The sequence below is a fragment of the Sinocyclocheilus rhinocerous genome, unplaced genomic scaffold (assembly GCF_001515625.1).
Source record: "Sinocyclocheilus rhinocerous isolate Xijiao unplaced genomic scaffold, SAMN03320098_v1.1 scaffold1510, whole genome shotgun sequence".
Classification (NCBI taxonomy): domain Eukaryota; kingdom Metazoa; phylum Chordata; class Actinopteri; order Cypriniformes; family Cyprinidae; genus Sinocyclocheilus; species Sinocyclocheilus rhinocerous.
Genome location: NW_015664185.1, coordinates 300,343 through 326,313, shown reverse-complemented (window position 1 = coordinate 326,313; position 25,971 = coordinate 300,343). Strand labels below are relative to the sequence as shown.

Here is a 25,971-nt window from a genome sequence, read left to right as displayed (position 1 = left end):
GTGTGTGTGTGTATATATGTGTGTGTGTGTGTATAAAACAATATATATAAAAATTTATATTACATTTGAGAAAACCTCAAAATATATATATTTTGTATAGTTTTTTCAAATTTTCACAGATTCCCAGCACCTCTTTCCGGTCCCCAGTTTGAAAACATATAAATATTATAAATATTGTGAAAAATGAAAACAAATCTGGGTGAATTTTTAGCTGAGAGGCATTTCTCGAACAGGTTGAACAGGTTGTTAAAACTGGTGGAACGCCAAAAGTTCCAGACTGTTTTCAGCGCACTCCTAAAAAACTTTGTATCCCAGAAAAAGCTGAAATTTTAGCTGTGAATGTTGACTCCAAAGGTGAATATTGTTTGCTTTTATCTCACATTTTGTTGTGAATTTTCCCTGTACATCTGCTTAACTGTTCTGTTGTCTTTCGTCCTGCAGGAGTTCATGCTGTGTTGAAAACAGGCAGCTGGGTACGGTACTGTGTCTTTGACTTGGCCACCGGCAAAGCCGAGCAGGAGAATCACTTCCCCACTAGTAATCTGGCCTTTCTGGGCCAGAGTGAGCGTAACGTGGCCATCTTCACTGCTGGCCAGGTGAGACATCACACAGTCTGATGCGTTCCATGCGTTTCTCTGTACACCTGTTTTATATATTATTTATAATATATAATGTGTAATTGCATAATTATTACATAGTTTTAAGCTGATGTTTGTATTTAAATCTTGTACTTTTTTTGTTGTTGAAAACAAAATGTTGTAAAAATCTTTCTGCTTGTAAATGTCTCCTTGTATGCCTTTAATAAGGAAAAACACATTATTTGATAAATTTAATAAAGTTTTTCAACATTTCTTTGGGGGGAAAGTAAGCAAGCCCTGAACATTAAATCTTTCTCATCTTTGCGTCCTCAGGAGAGCCCCATCATTTTGAGGGACGGTAACGGCACCATTTATCCCATGGCTAAAGACTGTATGGGTGGAATACGCGACCCTGATTGGCTAGACCTCCCGCCTATTGCTAGCCTAGGCATGGGCGTTCATTCGCTCGTCAACCTTCCCAGTAACACCACAATCAAAAAGAAAGCGGCCATCATCATCATGGCAGTGGAGGTATGTTACACCAACCTGCTAAACGTTAGACATTCAGTTAGCTCTACCAATCCCTGAAAACCTCCATTTTTCAGGGCTTGACACTTAGTTTGTCCTCAAGGAACACAAGGAGACCTTTACAAGCAAAAAGATTTTATTTATTTGTATACAAAAAGTACACAAGATTTCTGCTTCAAACTGTATGCATTTAATAATTATAGAATTATTTTTTTTAAACATGACAACTAATATTACAATATAAACACCATAAAGTAAACACCTGTAAAGTAAACACCAACATCTGTTGGCATAAATACGCATATTCATGTATGATCTTAAATTAAAAAAAAATTAGTTTTTACTTTTTAAGGACCTACATTGACCTACATTATTGTCACATGTACTAAAAACATTTTATAGCTCACACACGCAAATGTGAGTGAAATGCTTGAGCCCTGATTTCTGGATACGCACAGGACTCTTATTTTGAAATGCCTTTTTAATTCTTCCAGCTGCTCATTCAGACAGATGATAGATGAAAAATGCACTCTAACAACTAATATTACAATATAAACACCATAAAGTAAACACCTGTAAAGTAAACACCAACATCTGTTGGCATAAATACGCATATTCATATTCACGTATGATCTTAAATTTAAAAAAATTGTTTTCACTTTTTAAGGACCTACATTGACCTACATTATTGTCACGTACTAAAAACATTTTATAGCTCACACACGCAAATGTGAGTGAAATGCTTGAGCCCTGATTTCTGATTGATGTATTGTTTGCTCTCTGCGTTTCAGAAGCAGACGCTGATGCAGCACGTGCTGCGCTGTGATTACGAGGCGTGCAGGCAGTACCTGATCAGTCTGGAGCAGGCCATGCTTCTGGAGCAGAACCCTCACGCTCTGGACGCTCTGCTGGGTCACCGCTGCGACGGCAACCGCAACATCCTCCACGCCTGCGTCTCCGTCTGCTTCCCCGTAACATCCTCCACGCCTGTGTCTCCGTCTGCTTCCCCGTCAGCAACAAGGAAACCAAGGAGGAGGAAGGTAAGAACACAATGTTTTTAATGTTATTTCAGTGGCACTGAGATGTTATTACAAGGGGTGCACATACACTACCGCTCAAAAGTTTGGGATCAGTCAGACTCGTAATGTTTTTTAAAGAAGTCTCTTCTGCTCATCAAGGCTGCATTTATTTGATCAAAAATACAGAAAAAAAACAGTAATCTTGCAAAATGTTATTACAATATAAAAATAATGGTTTCTATTTTAATATCCTTTAAAATATAATTTATTTCTGTGATACAAAGCTGAATTTCCATTAGCCATTACTCCAGTCTTCAGTGTCACATGATCCTTCAGAAATCATTTTCACAAAAATGAAAAGTATCATATACTCACTGTCCACTTGTTCCAAACCTGTATGAGTTTCTTTCTTTTACTGAGCACAAAAGAAAATATTTCTTGACAGTAGCCATTAGGGCTGTGACGGTGGCAGATTTTGACCACCGCGGTGGTAATGGACCAACTACCGCCGGTGGCGCGGTGTTGATATAAATAAAAAAATAAAATAATAATATATATATATATAATTAGTGGTGTCAAAATTAGCGCGTTAACGCAAGCGATTCTTTTTTCAGTTTAACCTCTGAAATGGTTTTCAAAACTGTCCTGGAGCAGCCCAGCACTGTCTCACTCATCTAACACACCCGATTTAACTCGTCAGCTCGTGTTTATTTTAGCACTTCCGTCAGTGAATACGCAGCCTGCAAAACACTAAAATAAATATCAAAGAAATAATACAGTTAAACAAGAAAGTAGCCCAAAATAAGAAAGTTGAATACACCCTGTCTACAGGACGCGAGCTGTGCGGCGCGGCACGACAAAATACTATAAAACTCATTATAATCAGTGATGCTACACTGGATGCGGCACGATACGACATGACAAATCCCCGACTGTAAACCGCCTCGTCCTATTTATGAGGTACTGACACAGAGTTCAAATGTCCTGTGTAGACACTAGACAGACTCAACCTGTTGCGACGCGGCGGTGTCGCGTCTGGTGTAGACACGGTTCACTGTTCCACTACTGTTATTACTGTTATTACACTTGTATACAAAACTTTGTATTATGCTTGTTATAGAGTGTGTGACGTCACGTGCACTACCGCCGGTGGCAATAGACACGGTTGTCACGGCGACCGTCACAGCCCTAGTAGCCATTGACTTCTATAGTATTTTTTCCATAATTTGAAAGTCAATGGTTACCGTCAACTGTTTGGTTACAAACATTCTTCAAAAAATCTTTTGTGTTCAACAGCTGAAAAAATTCATACAGGTTTGGAATGACTAGAGGGTTAGTAAATGAAATGAATTTTCATTTTTGGGTGAACTATCCCTTTAAAATTGTGAATTAGTTTTATTTTTATGTTTTCTGTCTTCATTGAAAATTATTATTATTTTTTTTTTATTTATTATTTTTTTTTTATGTCTATAGTTTATTTCAGTTTTAATTGTTTAGCACTTAAACTCAACAAAAAATACAAATGTTGCTGTGGCAACTAACTGAAATTTATTTTATTTCATTAAACATTTATTTATTAAAAGCATTTAACAATTAACTGAAGTAAAATAAACTGAAAGCCATATATTTTAAGTAACAAAATTGATGACCTGTGTAGACCTCATGTGGCGAGGCAGCTCACTGGATTGATTGGAACGCAGCTGATGTTAGATGTTTTTCTAAACCCAGCCTGAGATGACTTGAGTGCCGTGCGCTGTGTTTCAGAAGCAGAGCGGTCTGAAAGGAACACGTTCGCTGAGAGGCTGTCCGCTGTCGAAGCCATCGCCAATGCCATTTCAGTGGTGTCCAGCAACAGCTCGGGGAACCGCACAGGATCGTCCAGCAGCCGGGGGTCAGTGTTCAGATTCACTGGGATACGGAAAACCATTTCAACAAACTATTGGCAGTTTTACAAACTTCAAAGATTAATAGAGGGCGTAGCACATGAAAATAAATAAATTGCAACAGTTATTGCACATTAACTATTTTTTTTAAAGTAGTAAAGCATAGACATTTCAAAATAAGAGTCCCGGTCTTTTTTTGGGCTTGTTTGTAAAATCTTTTTTTCTGGGTATTGTTGGTGTTTTGGTTACACAATTAAGTGTGTCGGGCATTTAATTCAACGTGGCTTCTCTCTGACCACCTGTCACAAAAAGGAAAGCCTGATAACATTTCTTAAACACATTCATTGTATTGATTTTACTGTTATCGACAGAGTCTTTTAATTGCTTTTCTTTAAACACATTATTATCGTATCAGCAAAATCCAATAGCAGTCGACCTGTAATTCGTATGTGTTGATATATCAGCAATTCAATTCAATTTCAATACATATGTATATATTGAATAAAACGTGTCTTGAGTATTTTAAAATTGCACTTAAATGTGTGTCGCAGCCTGTTTAATTAAGTAAAAGAATCCGAGATGCATGGTTTGCTTTGAGATTGTATGGGTTTGTTCTATATCCATGCATTCAAACTCTGTTATACATTTTGATCCAGTTCATGCATTCCTTTGGAATTGAAACCATGGCTTTGGTGTTCAGAGCAACAGGAGTAATATAAAATGAAAATCTCTTTTCTACTTCTGTATTAGATTGTTTGGTGTACAGTAGGGCTGTCAAAATGGCTGAAACTAAATTTGAATTTTGTACTTAAGTATTATCAAAATTCGAATTGGCATTGATGTTCTCTTTTTCCGCAATATTTTTAATTAACAATGCAGCAGCGCCGCATCTAGTGGCTTCAACTGAATAGGCTGACAAAAACATTAAAATGCAATGACACTTACATCGTCATCATTGTATCTTGTGCGCCACTGATAAGGCTGCCTCTTTAACGCACACCTAAAATTTGACCTAAATGTGGATTTTTATTTTAAATTCGATATTCGATTTTTTTTTGACAGCCCTAGTGTACAGTTGTTTCACTTTCGTTGTTCTCGTTTCTGTAGCTTGCGCTTGAGAGAGATGATGAGGCGCTCCCTCCGCGCTGCAGGTTTGGGCCGGCACGAATCCGGCCCTTCCTCCAGTGACCACCAAGACCCCGTTTCACCCCCTATTGCTCCTCCCAGCTGGGTACCAGACCCTCCACCGATGGATCCTGGTGAGTGCAGCAGTTTTTGGGTCGTAACAGATGTATTGCATGCATGCGATTAGCCTGATGTCTTACAAAACCATCTTCTCTGCTAGACGGGGACATTGATTTCATCTTGGCCCCTGCAGTGGGCTCCCTTACCACTGCCTCCACAGGCACCAGCCAGGGTCCCAGCACTTCCACCATCCCAGGTACGTGAACCGGCCTCCCAAAGGACTTTCTACACCAGTGGTTCTCAACTGGTTTTGCTCCAGGACCCAGATTTTGCTTTGTACGTCAATGGTGACCCAATCAGAGCAGTGTTATTTTAGTATGATTGATTAGTATTATTAGATTTTTTTTTTTTATATATATATACAGTGGTGTGAAAAAGGTTTTGCCCCCTTCCCAATGTAAAATTACGACTAATTAGTATTTGGGGTGAAAGTAATTAGTCTTTTAATATGTCATAAATTGATTTTGTTGTAAATATGACTGACAAGATTGTTACACTGAATGACATTTTAGTGGGTCTCTTCTGTAAATCAGGGGAAAAGGTATGACATTTATTTTTTTGCTCAGAAAAACAAAATTGCAATTAAATTAAAAAATTTAAAAAAAAAAATATGTTGGGGGAAAAACAACAACAATTTAAAGCAGTATTACACATATATTACAGTATTACATATAGTATTTATTTTTTATTTTTTTCTGAGCTAACTTTAATTGTAAAGTTTTAGTAATTTTGTTGTTTTTTTGTCTTTTAAATTATTATTTAAATGTATTTATTTATAATTATTCGTATTTATAATTATTATTATATTATTATTATTATTTAAATATGTCTATGTAGTATTTATTAATCAATTTTTTTTTCAGTTATTTTAGTTCAAGCTAAATGGAAATGAGAAATGTTGCCTTGGCAAAACAAAGTAAAATAAGTTTGCTCTTTTTAAAATAATTTATGTTTTATTTCAATGAATGTTTATTTTATTTAAAGTAACAAATTAATATATATTTTTTAAAATTGTTTTAGTTGTTTCAGTTAACAATAACCCTGAATCAGAATATACCTGCAACCTTTTTGGGTCACAGTCTCTCCAGTTGAGAACTGCTGCTTTGTGCTGTCATTTATTAAACACTCTTGTAGCATGTTTTCAGTATTTCCTCTGTCTTCTGAAGGACCTTCATCTGAACCATCAGTAGTGGAATCTAAAGACCGGAAGGCAAACGCACACCTGATACTGAAGCTAATGTGTGACAGCGTCGTCCTGCGACCTCACTTGAGAGAGCTGCTCTCTGCCAAGTACGTCACCCTCCTGCAGCTCTGAATGATAGCCGATTTCCCGTTAGCGCTCTTTGAGTGTTTGTTTTGCTGTTGTTTGATAGGGATGCTCGTGGGATGACTCCATTCATGTTGGCGGTGAGTGGGAGAGCTTACCCAGCAGCCATTACTGTTTTAGAAGCAGCACAGAAAATAGCCAAAGGTGAGTACATGGCTGCAGTTTAACTGTGTTATTTTAGTATTAATAATGTACCATTATAGTTTTTGTTTAGATTTTATTTTTATATTTTCTGTTTTTATTTTAGTTAGTTTGTCACTTTTTGCCCTTTTTTTTTTGTCTATATATATTTTTTTTATTTTAGTACTTCAAGTTAAACTAAACGAAAATGAGAAATTACAATACTTTTTTTTTTTTATGTTTATTTTATTTTAATTTTGTTGTTTTTTTGTCTTTTTTGTTAGTTTTGTTTAATGTCTATATAAGTGTTTATTTATTTTGGGTTTAGTAATTGTTTTTTTTTTTTAATGTTTTTTTTTTCTTTAGTTATTTTAGTACTTGAGCTGAATGATTTTATAGAGTGGCACTGTGTGATTAACTGAAGTTGTATGTTTTCAGGACATCTTTGAGTGCAGAACTTGCGGCCTGCTGGAGTCTCTGTGCTGCTGCACTGAATGCGCCAGAGTTTGTCACAAGGGTCACGACTGCAAGTGAGTGCGATGCCATAAAATCATTTGAACTTGACACCTAATTTTCTGCATCACCACTTGTATCCTTGTCCTTATCCTTGTATGGAAGAACGAAATCCTTGAATGCAGTGCAAACATTGTTGTTAACGGTAACTTAAACTGTTATAAAAAGTTTATTAATTGAAATGAAGCTTAAAGAAAATATAAATATTTCATGAAAAACTTGTACGAAAATCAGAAATCTTGTCTTGACAAATAACTGAAATAAAATCAGTTGAAGTACTAAAATTAACTGAAAAAAATAAAAATGAAAGCTGAAATGATATAGGAAGTAATAAAAATGCAATAAAAAAGCATAGAACAAAATTACTAAAACTAAAGTTAAAATTAAAACTGAAAAAAAGCATAAAAAATACAATAAAAATCAAAGCTAATTAAAATATTAATAAATACTATAGTAGTATATAAATAATACAAAAATAACACTGATTGCAACAAGCTTTGTGTAAAAAAATCAAGATGACAGGCGATTAGTGATGTAACAATTCACTCGACTCACGATTCGATTCACGATACTTGATTTCATGATTTGATTTTCTCACAAATTTTGTTTTTTAAATGATATTAGATTTAAGACCAATTATAAATGAAAAAAATACAATAAAAATCAAAGCTAATTAAAATAGTAATAAATACTATAGTAGTATATAAATAATACAAAAATAACACTGATTGCAACAAGCTTTGTGTAAAAAAATCAAGATGACAGGCGATTAGTGATGTAACAATTCACTCGACTCACGATTCGATTCACGATACTTGATTTCATGATTTGATTTTCTCACAAATTTTGTTTTTTAAATGATATTAGATTTAAGACAAATTATAAATGAAAAGGTGTCCTTTTATTATTGCTTGGACAAAATGCTGCACATTTCTTTGTGAAACAGAAATATGTCAAATAACAAAACTAAATTGAAATTTTAAAACAAACCCCAAATAAGACAAAAACACCTCACCTCATAAACAAAGGCTTGTCTGTGCTTTCCATTTAAAAATTAGAGACAACCACTGCATTTGAATCACAAACCAAACAAAGATGCTGAATACATGCTGCATGAGCAGTTTTTAAAATCTAAATTAGATTGTATTATTTGAAATTTTAAAACAAAAACGGAATGCTCTGACTTTAGTTTTGTAAAACTATACTACATAAAACATCTGCAGGAAACCGAAACAGCAGACGGGCTGAATAAGACGCAGATTCACTCTCTGACAGCAGGTGGCGCTTATGGAACAGCAGATACAGCATTTCTTTGACTGTAAACAAAGCAGCGGAGCGCTTATGAACGCTGCTTTAATATGCATTATACAGAGACGTGATGAAAAGAAAATACCATCTAAACTTTTCTAAAGACAGTCAGTTCCCCTCAGAGATACATTCATATAAACTCACTCTCCCAAATGTATCGCGATTCGTTGAACACCTCAACCGATTTGAATCGTCACATATTTGCATCGATTTTCATCCGGCTCGCGGTGAATCGTTACATCCCTACAGGTGATGCAAGCTAAATGTTGATTTATTACTGAAAGCTGTACTTTTCAAAAAGTATGTAGAGAAACATTTACTGCTAGACTGTGGACTGCATGTATTTTTATACTTGTATTGCTTATATTGAGTATTGTGCTTTTAGCCTAGCAACGTGTTGGCACTGAACTTTCTGAAATCTAATAAGTTGCTGCCAATCAAAAGTTTTCCAGAGCTATTACTTATGGGCTTACGTTTCAGTTGCTGTAATCCCTAGAAGGCAGCAAGATAGTTCACAAGGTTGTAAAACAGTAATCTCTCTTGTTTCTTCTCCAGACTGAAGAGAACGTCTCCCACCGCATACTGTGACTGCTGGGAGAAGTGTAAATGCAAGACCCTCATCGCGGGCCAGAAAGCAGCTCGTTTGGATCTGCTCTACAGGCTGCTGACCACCACTAATCTAGTTACCACTCCTAACAGCAGGTATGTTCAAGGAATGAGTCCTTTAAGTCCTGCTCCAACTTTCTGTTGCCAGACCGTTTTACGGGGTCATCAGGACAACGTCCGGCCAGTGTTCTGTGTCCTGAGCGCCGTTTGTTTGTGTCTGGCAGGGGAGAGCACATCTTGCTGTTCCTGGTGCAGACTGTTGCAAGGCAGAGCGTGGAGCATTGCCAGTATCGACCACCTCGCATACGGGAGGACAGGAACCGGAAGGCAGCCAGCGCTGAAGGTGTGTCTTTGAGTAGGGAAGTGATCTGGGTCTGGATTTGTGAAAATCTTTTCTTTGAAACATTCTTAAAATCTTCTTGGAATTTATTTTAAGTGCAGTTTCTCAAAAAAAAAATTATAGGCTTTGGGTTTTTATTTTGGTCCCTATTTGACTTGTTTTTGTATTGTTACTGAATTTCAAATTCAGCAAAAAGCATCATGCTTAATAATCATTATGAATGATTATTGCTGACATTATCGATCATTGTCTCACTTCAGAGTACTTGTGCACACAAACAGCAAAGATAACAAGCTTTTCAAAATGAAAACAAAAAGAAAAGTAAAACTAAACTTGCTGTCGGTGACAGTGCTTGCATGTTTTTTTGCCATGAGTACCAACATTTTCACTTTCTCTGGTTTAAGAAGCGGTCTTTTACTTTACTTTGGCTTGAAAACCATCCATCGTTTCCTCAATATTCGCGTCATTTGTGCTGCGCGCACCTTCGCACTCGTGCTGACGCGGCGAGTATAAACCAGGCGCTGCACAGTTCAAATGAGTAGCGCGGTTTTGTTAAGCGAAAACTGAGACTGACTGGATGTGCCATTAACGAAATCGCCTGTGCATTGATTTAAAATATAATTATATTAAAATTTTGCAGTCGCACCAGTGCGACCTATAAAAAAATTAGTTGCACCAGCAGGAAAAATGGTCGCAAAATGCGACTATTTGGTCGCAGTCTGGAGCCCTGCACCAGACACGTCGTATTTAGTTCAAGCAGTTGTCTAAAACTGTTTATTTTATCACGAAATGGGCAAAAGTTCACTTCAAGAATGATAAAAAAAAAAAAACAGCATATGAGTTTGAAATTTGGTGTAAAAAAAAAAAAAAAAGCGCAAAAGAGAAAGCTTTCTCTTTCTGTTTTGCTCTTTTTTTATTATTATTTTTTTCGCTCTATGTAGCTCTCTATATGAAGCATACAGAAAAATGCACAATACACAATCTTCCAGCCCAGGGTGAAGTCACTATGTACATTAACAACGATTTAGGACATATAATGTAATTTAATGAAAACTGTGTGAATGGCGCTCCGTGGCGCGGCAGGATTTCTGTCAGCTGAATGAACATATCATTTTGCTTTCTCACGTCTCAGCTTTAGATCTGCAACTTCGCTGGATAAGAAATGCGTTAATGTGACTAGCTGGATATAAACTAATGCAAATAGATGGTAACAATCGTGACATTAAACATTTGGGTCAGACTTGTGTGTGTTTTGTTTTAACCGCTTGAAATGCTGCTAATGTTCGCATCCTCTCAGCCTTGATAGCAAACTAATGCAGCATCTAGTCAACAAATTAATTGCTTAGTAATAATATGAAAACATGCACTTTAGTGTACTGTATACTAGGGCTGTGCGATTAATCGAAATCGAATCGCGAATTTCTGTGATGGTTTCTATTGTTTTTTTCAGCAGGGTAATGATACCCATACTGTGCTGCAAATTATTGACAATATTGAGCTGAAGCTTGACTTTGCAAATTTAAAATCGCAAATCAAATCGCAATATCTGTCAAAAAAAATCGCAATTTGATATTTTCCCCCAAATCGCACAGCCCTACTGTATACACCGTTTCGTTGTCTGTTTTAGACCTGTGCCTCTTAAGTGTCCAGGGGCCTGTTTCATAAAACAAGTTTACCAAATAAGCCAGGCTTATTTCAGGTAGTCTGACTTATTTTGAACCAAATCAACTGACAATAAGTCATACTAACTAAAATAAACCTGGCTTATTTGGTAAACTTGTTTTATGAAAGAGCCCCCTGCTCTGTGCAGCATGCAGTGTCACGTGTCAAAACAAACAGCACGTGCTGTCAGTGATTTCCGCCCCTAGAGGCCGCTCTCGTACTGTATAATGACAGCGGACCTTCTCAGCCGCTCCAGCAACAGACACAACCCTGATAAACTATCGGCATGGATTTTAGCCGATAGTTCCAGCATTTTAGCCGATAGTTCCGATACATCTGTCAAACTCTAGTTTTTATTCTTAAGAATGTTTCGTAAGTCTGCTTTTAACCTTTGCTACAAAGCATCAGAAGTGGAGAAATATCTTGAAGACAAGTATTTCATTTCTTAATGTTCATGATTTTATTGTGCATGATTCGTTAGTGTATGTGTGGAGAACATTGGTTTGTTCTGTGTTCTTTAATGTGTGTCTGTCTTTCTCTCAGACTCTGATATGCCGGATCATGACCTGGAGCCTCCTCGCTTCGCGCAGCTGGCTCTAGAGCGCGTGTTGCAGGACTGGAACGCGCTGAAGTCCATGATAATGTTCGGTTCTCATGAAAACAAAGACCCGTAAGTACATCATTAAACACCAACCAGGCGAATTTCATGGTACTTATTCAGCTTTCAAGACATTTTTGCTGACACAACGTTTTGTATCGTTCCAGACTAAGTGCCAGCAGCAAAATCGCTCACCTTTTACCAGAAGAGCAGATGTACCTGAACCAGCAGAGCGGTACCATCAGACTGGACTGTTTCACACACTGCCTCATCGTCAAGTGTGCACCAGACATCACTGTGAGTCCAAGAAACTGCAGTTGTGCTTTTACAGCCATGAATATTTAATTATTTTGCATGTTTCTTGTGCCCTAATGAGTTCCAGCTAACCTTGATTAGTTTGAATGCAGGGTGTATCTACATTATTTTCAGAATAGCAGCAGTTTGCTAACTGTCTCCTCTTGCTCTTGTTGTTCTCCAGTTTATTGACACTCTTTTGGGGACCCTGGTGAAGGAGCTGCAGAATAAATACACTCCCGGCCGCAGGGAGGAGGCCATCAACGTCACACGCAGGTTCCTGCGCTCCGTGGCCCGAGTGTTTGTCATCCTCAGTGTGGAGATGGCGTCTTCCAAGAAGAAAAAGTATGACTTATTTACTGAACTTCGCTTATACTGTCACACTTTGTAATATGTTTACTTTATCAACAAAATATAAACTGCTTTGTGCAACAAAAAAAAATCAAAGTTAGTATGGTAATTGTTCACATTCCTTTAAAGCCTACTTGTATCATATTTGAAACACAGATTTCTAAGACCTCTAAATGATCAACATGATCAAAACCCGTTGCACACAACCCACTACATGCCTTTTGTAACGTTTATTTCTTCATCTCTCAATCATCATTGTATTGCATTGTATGCAAGCATTTAAATCTCATCTTACTTACTACATATTATTGGAGATACAGAGTGATGACTGATATTTATATCATTTTATGTAAGTATCTTCTATACTGTTATAAAGATCTCATTGATTTACATTACAAGCATCAGAATTTCATCTTACTTCTTGGCCATATAAATATCAGCATCTGCAACAAATTGCATATTTCTGCTCAGTTTGGGCCTTTGAATAAAATTTAGTTGTCTTTTCCTCCATATTCTCACTATATCAGGCTATATGAGCCAATAAAAGCCTGATGTATCAAATATGATACTCAAAAAATGCACTTGCAAATATTTTTAGTTTTTTGTTTAGTGTCTAAAGGTTCACTAAACGGTTCCATTTTAAAAAATAAGATTTTTCTGAGCATTATTTCATGTTAGGCTTTACAGGGTTAAGAATATTTATTTTTCACACTGCTCACATTCTCTCTCTTTTGTATTTCCTTCAGCAACTTCATCCCGCAGCCCATCGGGAAGTGCAGGCGTGTTTTCCAGGCTCTGTTGCCGTATTCGGTGGAAGAGCTCTGCAATGTGGCCGAGTCTCTGATTGTGCCGGTGCGGATGGGCATCGCTCGCCCTACAGCGCCCTTCACTCTGGCCAGTACCAGCATCGACGCCGTACAGGGCAGCGAGGAGCTCTTCTCTGTGGAGCCCCTGCCGCCACGACCCTCCCCGGATCAGTCCAGCAGGTGAGCGATGCTTCAGTTGACCAAAAATTCACCCGCAGCTTCCTGCAGCCCAGAAATTAGTGCATCTCAGTGGTTTTCAACTTTGACTCCCCTCTTGTAGACTAATCCTGTGGTACTTCTGCTACAATGACAAAGCTTGATTTCAAAGCTTTTTGTAATTTACAGAAACTAAGAGTGTCTGTGGGTTAAAATTTGCTACTAAAATAATCATACTTCAGAATTACAGAAATTTCGAGAGCAGAATCTTCTTCAGGGCTTCTGCTCTTTTTAACCAGTAAATTTACATATCCCGTAAACCACAAACGACTGAAAATAAGAATTAAAGATAAGGATGTAAAAAAAAAAAAAATGACCTGATGAAAATATTTTAAAGTTTGGCGTAACTAGATTTTTTTTTTTTAATGTCTAAGATTATCCACACATCATTTTTAAATGTATTGAATGATACACCAGGCTTTTGAGTAACATTTATTTGTACATCTCTGTATTGCGTTGCATTGTTTTTTTTCTCCCCTCAATAAAAACTACAGAGCTTTTTCTATTTAAAAAAAAATTTAAGAAAAAAAAAACTAGAAAAATAGCTAGCAGTTATTAAAAAACTAGAAAAATGTACTGTATTTATCCATGCATCATATTAAACTGAGTGTTAAATATGATACGACAGGCTTATGAGTAACATTTAGGCTATTTGTTCATCTCTCAATCATCATATTGCATTGCATTATATTTTGCCCACCACAATTGAAACTACAAAGCTTTTTCTACCCTATAAAATATTTTTTAACTTTGTGTAACTAGAGAAATGTATAATTATTTGCATGACTTTTTTCAGGTCTCGAAATCACACTTTTAGCTTATTGAGCATATTTTATAGTTTTTTTTTTTTTTAAATCTTTTTTTTGTTTAAGTCATCATATCTCATATATATTTCTGAGGCCACCTGACTGAAAACCGCTGGTGTAGCTTAAGTTTGCACTGAAGCTATTGCGGAGTATTCAACTGGATCTTATTGAAGTTGTCATTAATGCTGGTGTTGTCTTGTGCCTCAGCTCCAGTCAGTCGGCCTCTTCGTACATCATCAGGAACCCTCAGCCCCGCCGCAGCAGCCAGTCCCAGACGGCCCGCGGCCGCGACGAAGAGCAGGATGATATAGTTTCTGCTGATGTAGAAGAGGTGCAATGCTATATTATTCTATCACTTGTTTTAGAGTTAGTTTGTTTGCCTGAAGCTCTCTCTAAATGCTCCTGGCTGTTCACCTGTTCAGGTAGAGGTGGTGGAAGGTGTTGCAGGTGAGGAGGATCACCATGACGACCAGGAGGAGCAGGGGGAGGAGAACGCAGAGGCCGAAGGGCAGCATGATGAGCACGATGAAGACGGTGAACACATGAACACTTAAATCACTCTTCACAGCAAATTTGACTCGGAAATCACCATTTTATCTGATAAGGTTTTAATTACGCTTTTAATTAATGCCAGTAGGGTTGAGTGATAAATCAACATTTATCTGGTACAATTAAAGGTCTTCACAATAAACAACCAAAATAAAAGTTTGATTTAACTCGAAGAAAATGTGACCGAAATAATACTTTTTAATAGTAAAATGTAGTCCTCACATTAAAAAAAAATAGTTTGAGAAATATCATACAACAGAGATATTTTTATTCATGTTTTAATTTATATGATGTTCAGGTTCTGTTGTGTTAGCAGCTTATTTAACCCCAAAAAATTATTTGTTGTACTTCTATTTTTATTGGATTATATTTTAAAAGATCGATTAAATTGTTGAAATTTTATGAACACATTAAATTAGACATAATTTTTTAAGATAAATTTTTGTAATAAAAAAACACACACACACACACACAAAAAAAAACACATACGTGGAAACCAGAAAAAATAAAAGGGAAGCACAGAATTTGAGGAAAAAAATAAAACTGATTTCAGTGGTGTTCGCTTCTAAACAAATACGTTATGTTTAAATTGATTCTCGAGGTCTAACAAACATGTGGGATGGATTTCTTTCCTATTAATGGTATGAAGTGAATATTGTGATAAATATAGAATGATATGGAAAAAATACTGTGATTTAATATTATTGCTCATTTTGCCCAGCCCTACATGGCAGTGCATTTCCTGTATTTTTGTATCACAGGAAAAACACAAATTTGTTAGAAACACTGGTGCTGCTCCTTGTGCTTTTGTCTAGAAGCCAACAATTTCTTCGATTAATGAGACTGAGGTCACAAACAATCGCTAATCTTTTTTTCTTACAGGGAGCGACATGGAGCTGGATTTATTGGCTGCTGCTGAGACGGAGAGTGACAGCGAGAGTAACCATAGCAACCAGGACAACGCCAGTGGCCGCAGGAGCGTTGTGACCGCCGCCACCGCTGGATCTGAAGCAGGTGCTTCACTTTGTCAAAATTGCAGCAATTACTGTAATTGTGGCGCTCCCTCCTATTTTGTTTTGCCCTCCACATAACATACTGAGCATACAGGAAGCTAATGGCTTCAGATAAGAACTATAAACGCATTTTGTTTTGAATTTTTCCATGTGGTACCTGTAGAATTACATTTAGTGGGTCGAACAGTCGGTTTTTCTTATTTCCTATAAAATCAGGTGCCTTTGTTTAGTTAGTCTGTAATTTCTGCCAATAGTAGATAGTCTAATCCAGGGGTTTTCAACCTTTTAGGACATGCCCCCCTGGTATTACTGTAGTCACACCGAATTACTTTATTAACATCAACATAAAAGCAAATATCCATTAAAGCTATTAAAGCAGCGAACAATTTTTCTTTTGCTCTTTTTGATTAACATTATTTACATAAGAAATGCACGGATCCGTTATACTGATGTACATTTGATATTTTCTTTACTGTTTACATTCACTTAAAACAACCGACTGTGCTTACAAGACAATACTTGTCAAGACAGCCATTGGTATTCACCTGCTGTCTGAGAAGGCTATCTGTTTGTGCACGCGGGAAAACCGCGGACTTGGCAACACTGAGCGTGACTGATACTCGAGCCAACTCTGCTCTAACTGTTGACTAGCAGTGGCAGTCAGATTGCCCCTAGTGGATGGCTAAAGATTTGTTAACTCATATTCATAAATTCTCAAGGGAACGTCTCTGAATTAACTGATGCTCGCGCCCCCCTTGACAGGTGCTGGCGCCCCCCTGTTGAAAACTCTGGTCTAATCTATCTAAGTTTAGATTTATTTACTTATGTTGATTTATTTACCTATATTTTATTTAAACAAGGCACCATGTACATTAATCAACATTGAAATAAATGTAAATGTACCTGAGTTAAAAGAAAAATCAAACAAAATTGAAGAACAAAGAGGGACAAAATTTTTTTATTTCTACACCTCGAGCTTCATCAAATAGAATTGCAAAAATGAATTGGAAAAAAAAATTTAACACCTCTCATCTGCATTAAGCCAAAGAAACAAGTAGCCCCCCCCAAAACTCACGCCATTGGTTGAGCAAATGTTGTGTCACTCAAACCAACTGGATTGTAATCATTTTTGACGCCACAATGATGCAAAAAGTAGCAAACCCTTCACCTAATGGTTAGACGGACTTGTATAAACCTGCAGTCGTGGCCTAATGGATAGAAAGTCGGACTTGTAACCCGAAGGTCACGGGTTCGAGTCTCAGTACCAGCAGGGATTGTAGGTGGGGGGAGTGAATGACCCGTGCTCTCTTCTACCTTCAATACCATGACTGAGGTGAGACCCGGGCGCTGCAGCAAAAATGGCTTCCCACTACTACTGCTGTGTGTGTGCACTTGGATGGGTGAAATGATTCAGAGTATGGGACACCATACTTGGCTACATGTCACATCACTTTCTCTTTAAACCATGGCATAAAAATTTGGACCAGAATAAAGAGTGCATGCATTTGATAAGAATTGTAACCCTGTCTTTTACCTGCAGGTGCCAGCAGCGTTCCTGCTTTCTTCTCCGAGGACGACTCCCAGTCGAATGATTCCAGTGACTCGGACAGCAGCAGCAGTCAGAGTGACGATGTGGATCAGGAGACTTTCCTGTTGGACGAGCCTCTAGAGAGAACCACGGGCTCAGCACACGCCAACAGTGCGGCCCAGGCGCCGCGGTCCATGCAGTGGGCCGTTCGCACTACACCCAGCCAGCGCTCTGCCGGCGGCGCCCCATCCAGCTCATCCACACCTGCTGGTTAGTATCTCCCACCACCTGTCCCAGAAAAGTGATGACCGGATTTTACGGAAAATTGATTGGTTGGTTCTTGTCACATGACCCGCGGTGCGCTTGCGGCATTCTGAAAAGTTGAAATGTTTATCTCGATGTGGTGCTGGAAAAAATTAGTGCGTCGCTTCCATTATGAGCGTGCCTGCCGCGCGTCTACATTTGAAATAACGAACTTGAGCGTGCAAAAGACGCGATATGTGAACGGCCCCTTGTTCAGCATAAATCCAAATGTGTGCTTTGCGCTTGTTTTGTGTTCTTCGTGTTGCATTCAGTATACAATGGTGCATTCAAGTCATGTCAGAAAGATCGTTTTTGAGTTGAACGCACATGAACGCCACCACAAAGTCATTGCTATGAATGGGAAACTTTGAGTTGGTGCCGTTTCAGTGAGAGAATAAGTTGGATGCAATAGATGCAGTGTCTGTATAGATGGTACATTTTATTGAATTTAATGAAATTATTTTTTTATTTACAGTAAAACTAGCTAAGTTACATTTATGACAATTATGGCTAGATATATACTGTTTTATTATATATATTTATATATTAACACCTTAGTAAATTGAATTAAAAAACAAAAACACACCTGATGTGAATTCATTCATATTATATTATTTTGTAAAAGTAGAGTTTAAAAAAAATCTTACTGAATTTTTTGTAGAAAAACTACATCGGCCAACATGGCTCCAACCAAAGTGATTAAAGTCTTTTTTTTATCCTTTTAATGATATTTTACAGTAATATTGAAGTATTTATTATTTTGAATTAATTTTATTTGAATATTTTCAGTTTTTCTTTTAATTTTAGTAAGTTTGTTTTTTTTATTTTAATAATTTTTTTTTTTTAGTTTTTGTAATTTCAGTACTTCATCTTAAATTTAAAGGGTTAGTTCACCCAAAAATGAAAATTGTCATCTTTTATTTATTTATTCATTTTTATATTTTAAGAAAAGTTAGTTTTGGTTAGTTTTAGTTAACATTGACAACAATGACACTGATATTTCTTTCTTTCTTTTTTTTTTCCCCATTGTCATTGCAATCTTGCTCCAACCAAAGTGACTTGAATGCATCTAATGTGTAAAAACTTCCCACTAGGACTTGAGTGCGCCATAATTCCCAGCACGTTTCAGATGATAAAAAAAACAAGTTATATTCTGGAAAATATAAGGAATTTAATATTAGTAGCAATAATTCTAATGTCTCCTTTAGCGAGCTCCACGGGCCTCATCTACATCGATCCTTCAAACCTGCGACGGAGCAGCGCCATCAGCACGAGCGCAGCAGCCGCCGCAGCAGCCCTGGAGGCCAGTAACTCCAGCAGCTACCTGACATCCGCCAGCAGCCTGGCTCGAGCCTACAGCATCGTCATCCGGCAGATCTCCGACCTCATGAGCCTCATACCCAAATACAACCACCTGGTCTACTCGCAGTACCCCGCTGCAGTCAAACTCACCTATCAGGACGCGGTTAATCTGCAGGTGAGTCGCTCGGCCTTTACCCGAACAAAATCGGACTGTAATAAAGGCAAAATATAACAGGATAATGTCATTTTGCAGAACTTTGTGGAGGAAAAGTTGATCCCCACCTGGAACTGGATGGTGTCCATCATGGATTCCACTGAAGCGCAGCTGCGATACGGCTCCGCTCTGTCATCAGCCGGGGATCCTGGTCACCCCAGTCACCCGCTGCACGCTTCACAGCACGCAGGCCGCAGGGAGCGCATGACTGCTCGAGAGGAAGCCAGTCTCCGCACCCTTGAAGGTCGAAGGTAAGACCTTTGGGCAGTTAAAGGTGCAAAAGGTCTTCAGAAACATTTTTTGTTATGCTGGTTGCAGAATAAAGCAGAGCAAATAAAGTGTAATGATATAAATAAAAACAGTATTCTTCCACCAAACAATGTAGTTCCTCAGAAACAGTTGTGGTTCCAACAAAGTGGTTGCCAAGCAACAGACAGAAGTAAACAAAGGTGTATGTTTGTAGAGTAATTTGCAACAGCTTCGAATGCGGCTCAACCAATCAGAATCCAGGACCGGAACTATCTGTTTTATAAAATTTACTCACCCTTAAGTTGTTCCAAACCTGTATGAGAATGTTGGTAACCAAACAGTTGACGGTAGCCATTGACTGCCATAGTATGGAAAAAAATACTATTGAAGAGTTTAATACAAAGGGCCGAAAGCCAATCACACAGAGTACATTTTTCATTTAAAAACACGAGTTGCAGTGGGATGGGAAAAAAACCCCGCCATAAAGTCTCGAGATATGTTTTTTCAAAGTTGAACTTGCATTAATTTTACATGGCTTTCTAAACATGCGGCTCTTTTGTGCGAGACGCGAGTGCAACGCTGATAGATGTCCCTCTAGAAAATGAGCGAAATATGCATTCTGTTTAAAGGGCTTTTTTTTTTCTCCCGAATGCAACGTTTTTGCATTCGAATGTGGACTTTTATTTTAAATTCGGCAAATATTCGAAATTCGAATTTTTTTTGACAGCCCTAGTTTATCTGTTTGGTGTGATGATGGTGACATTTAATGTCCCTGACAACCTCTGTAGTGCCATTTAGCCACTTGTTAACAATCGCAGTTTTCTTTTTTGTTTAGTTTTAATTTTATTTGTTTTTTATTTGTTTACTTAGTTTTATTTAATTTCAGTTTTTTCTTATTATACTTTTTTAATTTTTATTTTTTAGTTTTTTTTTTTGTCTTTGTTTTAGTTGTGATTTTAGTTTTATATTTATTTTAGTTTTATTTGGTTTAAATTTTTTTCTTTTTCTTTTCTTTTTAATTTTTATGTTTGTTTGTTTGTTTGTTTAATTCAGTTTTTATTTTTGTTTTAGTTTATTTTTATTCTTTTTTTGAATTAATTAATTTACTTTTTAAATCGTATTTAGTGTTTTTTATTTATTTATTATGTGGAGTATTTTATATTGTAGAATAAAATGTGAAATATCTTGAGCTTGTTTTCAGATGTTATTTCAGGCATTTAACCAAACACCCATTCAAAAAGCCCATTGACTTCAGTATGATGAAGTCGGACGTGCTAAAATGCTAACTCGTTTCCGGGTTTTGTCCTACAAAAACACATCATTCCTGCAGCACTCTATTGTCGTATTATAATGTCATCCTCTGTGTTCCAGGCGCGCCGCTACACTTTTGACGGCTCGTCAGGGGATGATGTCGGCTCGAGGAGACTTCCTGAACTACGCTCTGTCTCTAATGCGTTCTCATAACGACGAGCATTCAGACGTTCTGCCTGTACTGGACGTGTGTTCGCTCAAACACGTGGCGTACGTCTTCCAGGCCCTCATCTACTGGATTAAAGCCATGAATCTGCAGACGACACTCGACACCACTCAGATTGACAGGAAGAGGTAAACGACCCATATTAGCACTTCAAAACATGACTTTAGTAGTGTTTAGTGTGGATGATGATATTTTATAGAGATTTGTTTTTAGCTTTTTGTTGATATTTGACAGTGACAGACATTTAGTATTATGTACTATTATAGTATTTATAAATATTTTAAATTGTCTTTTAATTTAACATTTATTTAATTTTGTGCTTGTCATTTTTATTCGTTTTCAAAAAAATATTTGCTGTTTCTTATTTCATATTAATCTTACTACTTTTCAGTTAGTTGCCAAGGCAAAATTTTTTTTTTCATTTTCAAGTTTTTCATTTATATTTAATTTTATTTCAACTATTTTAATTAATGAAAGGCTTTAGTTAAGGCTTTTTTTTCCCCTTTCTTTGAACTGGTTTAAAATGGTGAACTATTGTTTGCGTTGGTCAACTTGGACTAGTGAAATTTACTTCTGAAAATCTAACAATTTTCTTATACTTTTTTACAAATATTTTAGCATTGCTGCTTCCTGAAAGTTTGCACAACTTTTCAACACTAAAACGGTGATTTATGAATGCCCATTTCTTCTTGTTGATTAAGTTTGTTGCTGGCAAAGTCATCAATATATAACATATTGCAGGGTTTTTATAAGTTATAAAACATTAAAAAATATATTTTCGTTACTTAAAAAAAAAAAAAGTCAATAAAAAAAAAAGTCAATAATAAAAAGAACATTTAGTTTAATTTAAACTAATTCTAAAAAAAAACTAAAAATGACAAGCACACAACAAATTTACAAAATTTTTTACTTAAACTAAAATTAAAAAACATACTTTTTTCATACACTTTTTGCCCAGATCTGTTTGTTTGATTGTTGTGAGATTTCTAAATACTTTTCTTATCCCGTTTCAGGAATCGTGAGCTGCTGGAGCTCGGCCTGGACAATGAGGACTCTGAGCACGAGAACGACGAGGACACCAATCAGAGTGAGTTCAGCACGAATGCTTTAAGCGTTGTTTCCATTAATGCTATGCACAAACCTCATGAGCCAAAGTGGACCTCGCAGATTCAAATAGCAGCATGGCTCTGGTGTCTGGTGTTTCTGGAGCTGCTTTCCTGCTGTCCAATCAAACTGCTTTGTTACTCTGGACTCCACAGGCTCCACCCTGCAGGACAAGGACGAGGAGTCGGTCCCTGCTGAGACCGGACAGCACCATCCGTTTTTCCGCCGCTCTGACTCCATGACCTTCCTGGGATGCATCCCTCCCAACCCTTTCGAAGTGCCCCTTGCTGAGGCCATTCCTCTGGCTGACCAGCCGCATCTCCTGCAGGTCAGAGATGCCCTTTACCTGCGCTGTCATGGCCTCCATTAGAGGTGGTTTGTGATGTCATTCCAGATGGCTGAGTCTTTAACACTGCTGTTTTTCCTCTTCATCTCACAGCCCAATGCCAGAAAGGAGGACTTGTTTGGAAGACCAAGTCAGGGTCTGTATTCATCTTCGTACATGGCCAGTAAAGGCCTCACAGATCTGACTGTGGACATGAATTGCTTGCAGGTAAACATTGTAATTTCTGTTTTATTTTGATTTATTGGTTTTGTTTGTTTTTACTTTTTATTGCCATTGTTTTTTCAATATTTTATTTTATTTTTATGTGTAGTTTTATTTTAAATAAAAATGTACTTACATTTTATTTATTTATTTATTTTTTTTATTTTTTAAATAAGTCTTTATGTAAACATTACATAAAACACACAATATAAAAACCTTTTTTGGCAAAACTGATGTTAGTTTCTCAGTGCAGTCAGAAATGCTTCTTTGGGCAGTTCTCAACAACAGTGAGCAGTAAAACTATTTTTACAATATTTTATTACGGATAATTCTCATCCCAGATTCTACCCACAAAGATGTCGTATTCGGCGAACATGAAGAACGTGATGAGTATGGAGTCTCGGCAGAGGGGTGGCGAGGAGCAGCCGGCTGCGGAGGATATGGATGCGTCCAAACCAGGCCCTTCGCCTCACGATCTGGCGGCCCAGTTAAAGAGCAGCCTGCTCGCAGAGATTGGTTTGACAGAGAGCGACGGCCCGCCGCTTCCCACATTTATGTAAGTCAGCACATTCATGGATTCAGTAAGGGACTCAGTGAGTGACTCCGTTAGTGACGTTTCTTGTTCGTTTCCCTCCAGTCCACACTGCAGCTTTATGGGGATGGTGATCTCTCACGACATGCTGCTGGGCCGCTGGAGGCTTTCTCTGGAGCTGTTCGGCCGAGTCTTCATGGAGGACGTGGGAGCAGAACCGGGATCTGTGAGTACAGCTCATTTCTGCGCTTTGTTTTGAGAGTAAGCATTTTATTTTCAGTGATAAACCTCTACTCTGAACGTTGCAGATCCTGACTGAACTGGGAGGTTTCGAGGTGAAGGAGTCCAAGTTCCGGCGTGAGATGGAGAAGCTGAGGAACCTGCAGTCACGTGATCTGGCCCTGGAGGTGGACCGCGACCGAGAGCAGCTCATCCAGCAGACCATGCGCCAGATCAACGCTCACTTCGGCCGCCGCTGCACCACTACACCTATGGCGGTGCACCGCGTGAAAGTGACTTTCAAGGATGAACCTGGAGAGGGCAGCGGAGTGGCACGGAGCTTTTACACGGCTATCGCACAGGCCTTCCTCTCCAACGACAAGCTGCCCAATCTGGACTGTGTACAGAGTGTTAGCAAGGGAATGCAGGCTAGCAGTATGTATCCTATGGATCCTTTTTTTAAGCCCTTATTGCCATATGTGACCACAAAACCAGTCATAAGGGTCAATTTTTTAATATAATTTTGACCCATACAATGTATTGTTGGCTATTGCTACAAATATACCCCAGCGACTTAAGGTTTTGTGCTCCAGGGTCACATTTTTATTGGAGTTTTTTTTTTAAAGCATAATTTGATGTTTTTCATCTTCAGTACCTTTTTTTAATTTCCTAAATTGTTTTACATTTTTTTATTTTCCAGGATAATTTTTGTCTGAAAGTGATGTTCATGTTGTCTGTGTTTGCAGATCTTATGCAGCGGCTGAGGAACCGAGACCGTGAGCGTGAGAGGAGGAGCGGAGGACTGAGAGCTGCATCCAGACGAGACCGTGATCGGTGACTTTTTTTGAATATATACCATTGTTTACAATTATTTAATAATTATTTAAAACTAAAGATAATCTTTCATGATATATTGATGTATTTTCTGGTGAAATAAATTGAAGTAATATTAATTTTTGTGGGATTTAAAAAAAAATACTACTATTTAAAAACTATTTAATTATTTAAAAAGATCATCTTTCATGATATATTCATGTATTTTCTGGCAAAATGTATTTCAGCAATATTAATTTTTTTTGGAAGTTTTTAAAAATACCATGATTTAAAATTATTATTTATTATTATTATTATGATTATTCTATTTTTTTTTTTAAAGATCATCTTTCATGATATATTCATGTATTTTCTGTCAAATTAAATTTCAGCAATATAATTTTTTGGGGGGGACATTTTTAAAAATACCTTGATTTAAAATTATTATTATTATTAGTATTATAATAAATTTTTTAAAATTATTTTTTTTTTTTGTATTTTAATTTTCTTTTTTTTTTTTTTTTTAAAGATCATCTATCATGATATATTCATGTATTTTCTGGCAAAATAAATTTAAGCAATATCATAAATTTTTGAAAATGCCATTATTTAATAATTATTTAAAATAAAAGAATCTTTCATAATATATTCATGTATTTTCTGGCAAAATAAATGTAAGCAATATCATACATTTTTGAAAATGCCATTATTTAAAATGAATTATTGTATTTATATGTAATAATTAATGAAGCCTTACTTTTGTCATACCACACATTTTTTGCAGGGACTCGAGGAGACAGCTGTCGATCGACACACGGCCGTTCAGACCTGCATCAGAAGGGAACCCCAGCGATGATGGCCTCTTCAGTCAATGTGCTTTTTAAAGAAGGATGGGGAGGATTTACACACTCTTTCATACAAGATTTGGGACCACTTAAGTTTGCATGTGCTGTGTAGAGAAATGTAACCTGCCAATTCAATCTTGAGCCTCTTGGCTGGGTAAAAATCACAGGGCACACTGCCCTCCTATTCGAAAAAACACCCTACAATAACAGAACTATATACTATAATATGATAACAAATAAATTATTAACCTAATTATTTACTGTGATTTATAGTATTTAATATATATTTAATAATTAAATATTAATTACATATGTAATTTTGTAATTTAATTTATGTAATTGTAGTATTGTAAATTGTAGTTAATGTAAATATTTACCATTGTAATATTTTATCATTATTAAATAGTATAATTAAAATAACATAATTATTAAATGCTATTAAATGCGTTACAATTTTAAATGATTAAATACTAAAATATTATTAAATATACAGTAGTCAACATTTGAAGTGGATCAAAAAAGTTCATCAAAGTTGTCCTAAGACAAGAACACATTTTGGTTTTAGGTTTTAGGACAACTTTGAAGAAAGGTTTTGATCCACTTCAAATGTTGACTACTGTATACTATAATATCATACAAATAAATGACATAAATTATGAACCTAATTATTTACTGTGATTTATAGTATTTAAAATATATTTAATAATTAAATATAAATTACATATGCAGTTATGTAATTAAATTTTTTATGTATTTATAGTAGTTAACTATAAATATATCACGATATATCGTTTCAGCATCGATATCGCGATGTGCGCATCCGTGATAGTCACATTGCAGGATGTGCGATGTTTAGGCTACTGATCGTTATATTTATACTGATCGTTTTCTTTGCTCACACACAGACACGGTGTCTACACCGGACACGACAGCTATACAGAGATACACATTTTAAATACATTTAGTAGCAGAGCTACTGCAAGCGATTTTCAGTGCTGGAAATCCGTTTATCTTTTGTTGAAACTTGCGCGTCGTCTTGGAGAGCGCAGGTCACGGTCGCTTAGCAACGGCAGACG

General features: G+C 36.9%; 1 protein-coding gene across 1 annotated transcript in view; it reads left to right on the top strand.

Moving 5' to 3' along the window:
• LOC107729798 (E3 ubiquitin-protein ligase UBR5-like) overlaps positions 1-25,971 on the top strand; it is a 56,698-nt gene that overhangs the window by 22,721 nt on the left and 8,006 nt on the right. Inside the window, 31 exon segments of the mRNA XM_016540500.1 lie at positions 442-596; positions 912-1,109; positions 1,898-2,044; positions 2,083-2,146; positions 3,890-4,016; positions 5,116-5,267; positions 5,354-5,449; positions 6,420-6,543; positions 6,627-6,749; positions 7,084-7,230; positions 9,077-9,223; positions 9,352-9,470; positions 11,673-11,799; positions 11,895-12,024; positions 12,206-12,366; positions 13,119-13,358; positions 14,408-14,531; positions 14,623-14,734; positions 15,632-15,763; positions 17,303-17,560; positions 18,802-19,070; positions 19,149-19,360; positions 20,730-20,963; positions 21,849-21,922; positions 22,095-22,267; positions 22,379-22,492; positions 22,828-23,042; positions 23,124-23,244; positions 23,327-23,672; positions 23,984-24,071; positions 24,835-24,923. Coding sequence (XP_016395986.1) covers positions 442-596; positions 912-1,109; positions 1,898-2,044; positions 2,083-2,146; positions 3,890-4,016; positions 5,116-5,267; positions 5,354-5,449; positions 6,420-6,543; positions 6,627-6,749; positions 7,084-7,230; positions 9,077-9,223; positions 9,352-9,470; positions 11,673-11,799; positions 11,895-12,024; positions 12,206-12,366; positions 13,119-13,358; positions 14,408-14,531; positions 14,623-14,734; positions 15,632-15,763; positions 17,303-17,560; positions 18,802-19,070; positions 19,149-19,360; positions 20,730-20,963; positions 21,849-21,922; positions 22,095-22,267; positions 22,379-22,492; positions 22,828-23,042; positions 23,124-23,244; positions 23,327-23,672; positions 23,984-24,071; positions 24,835-24,923 — 4,818 coding nt within the window.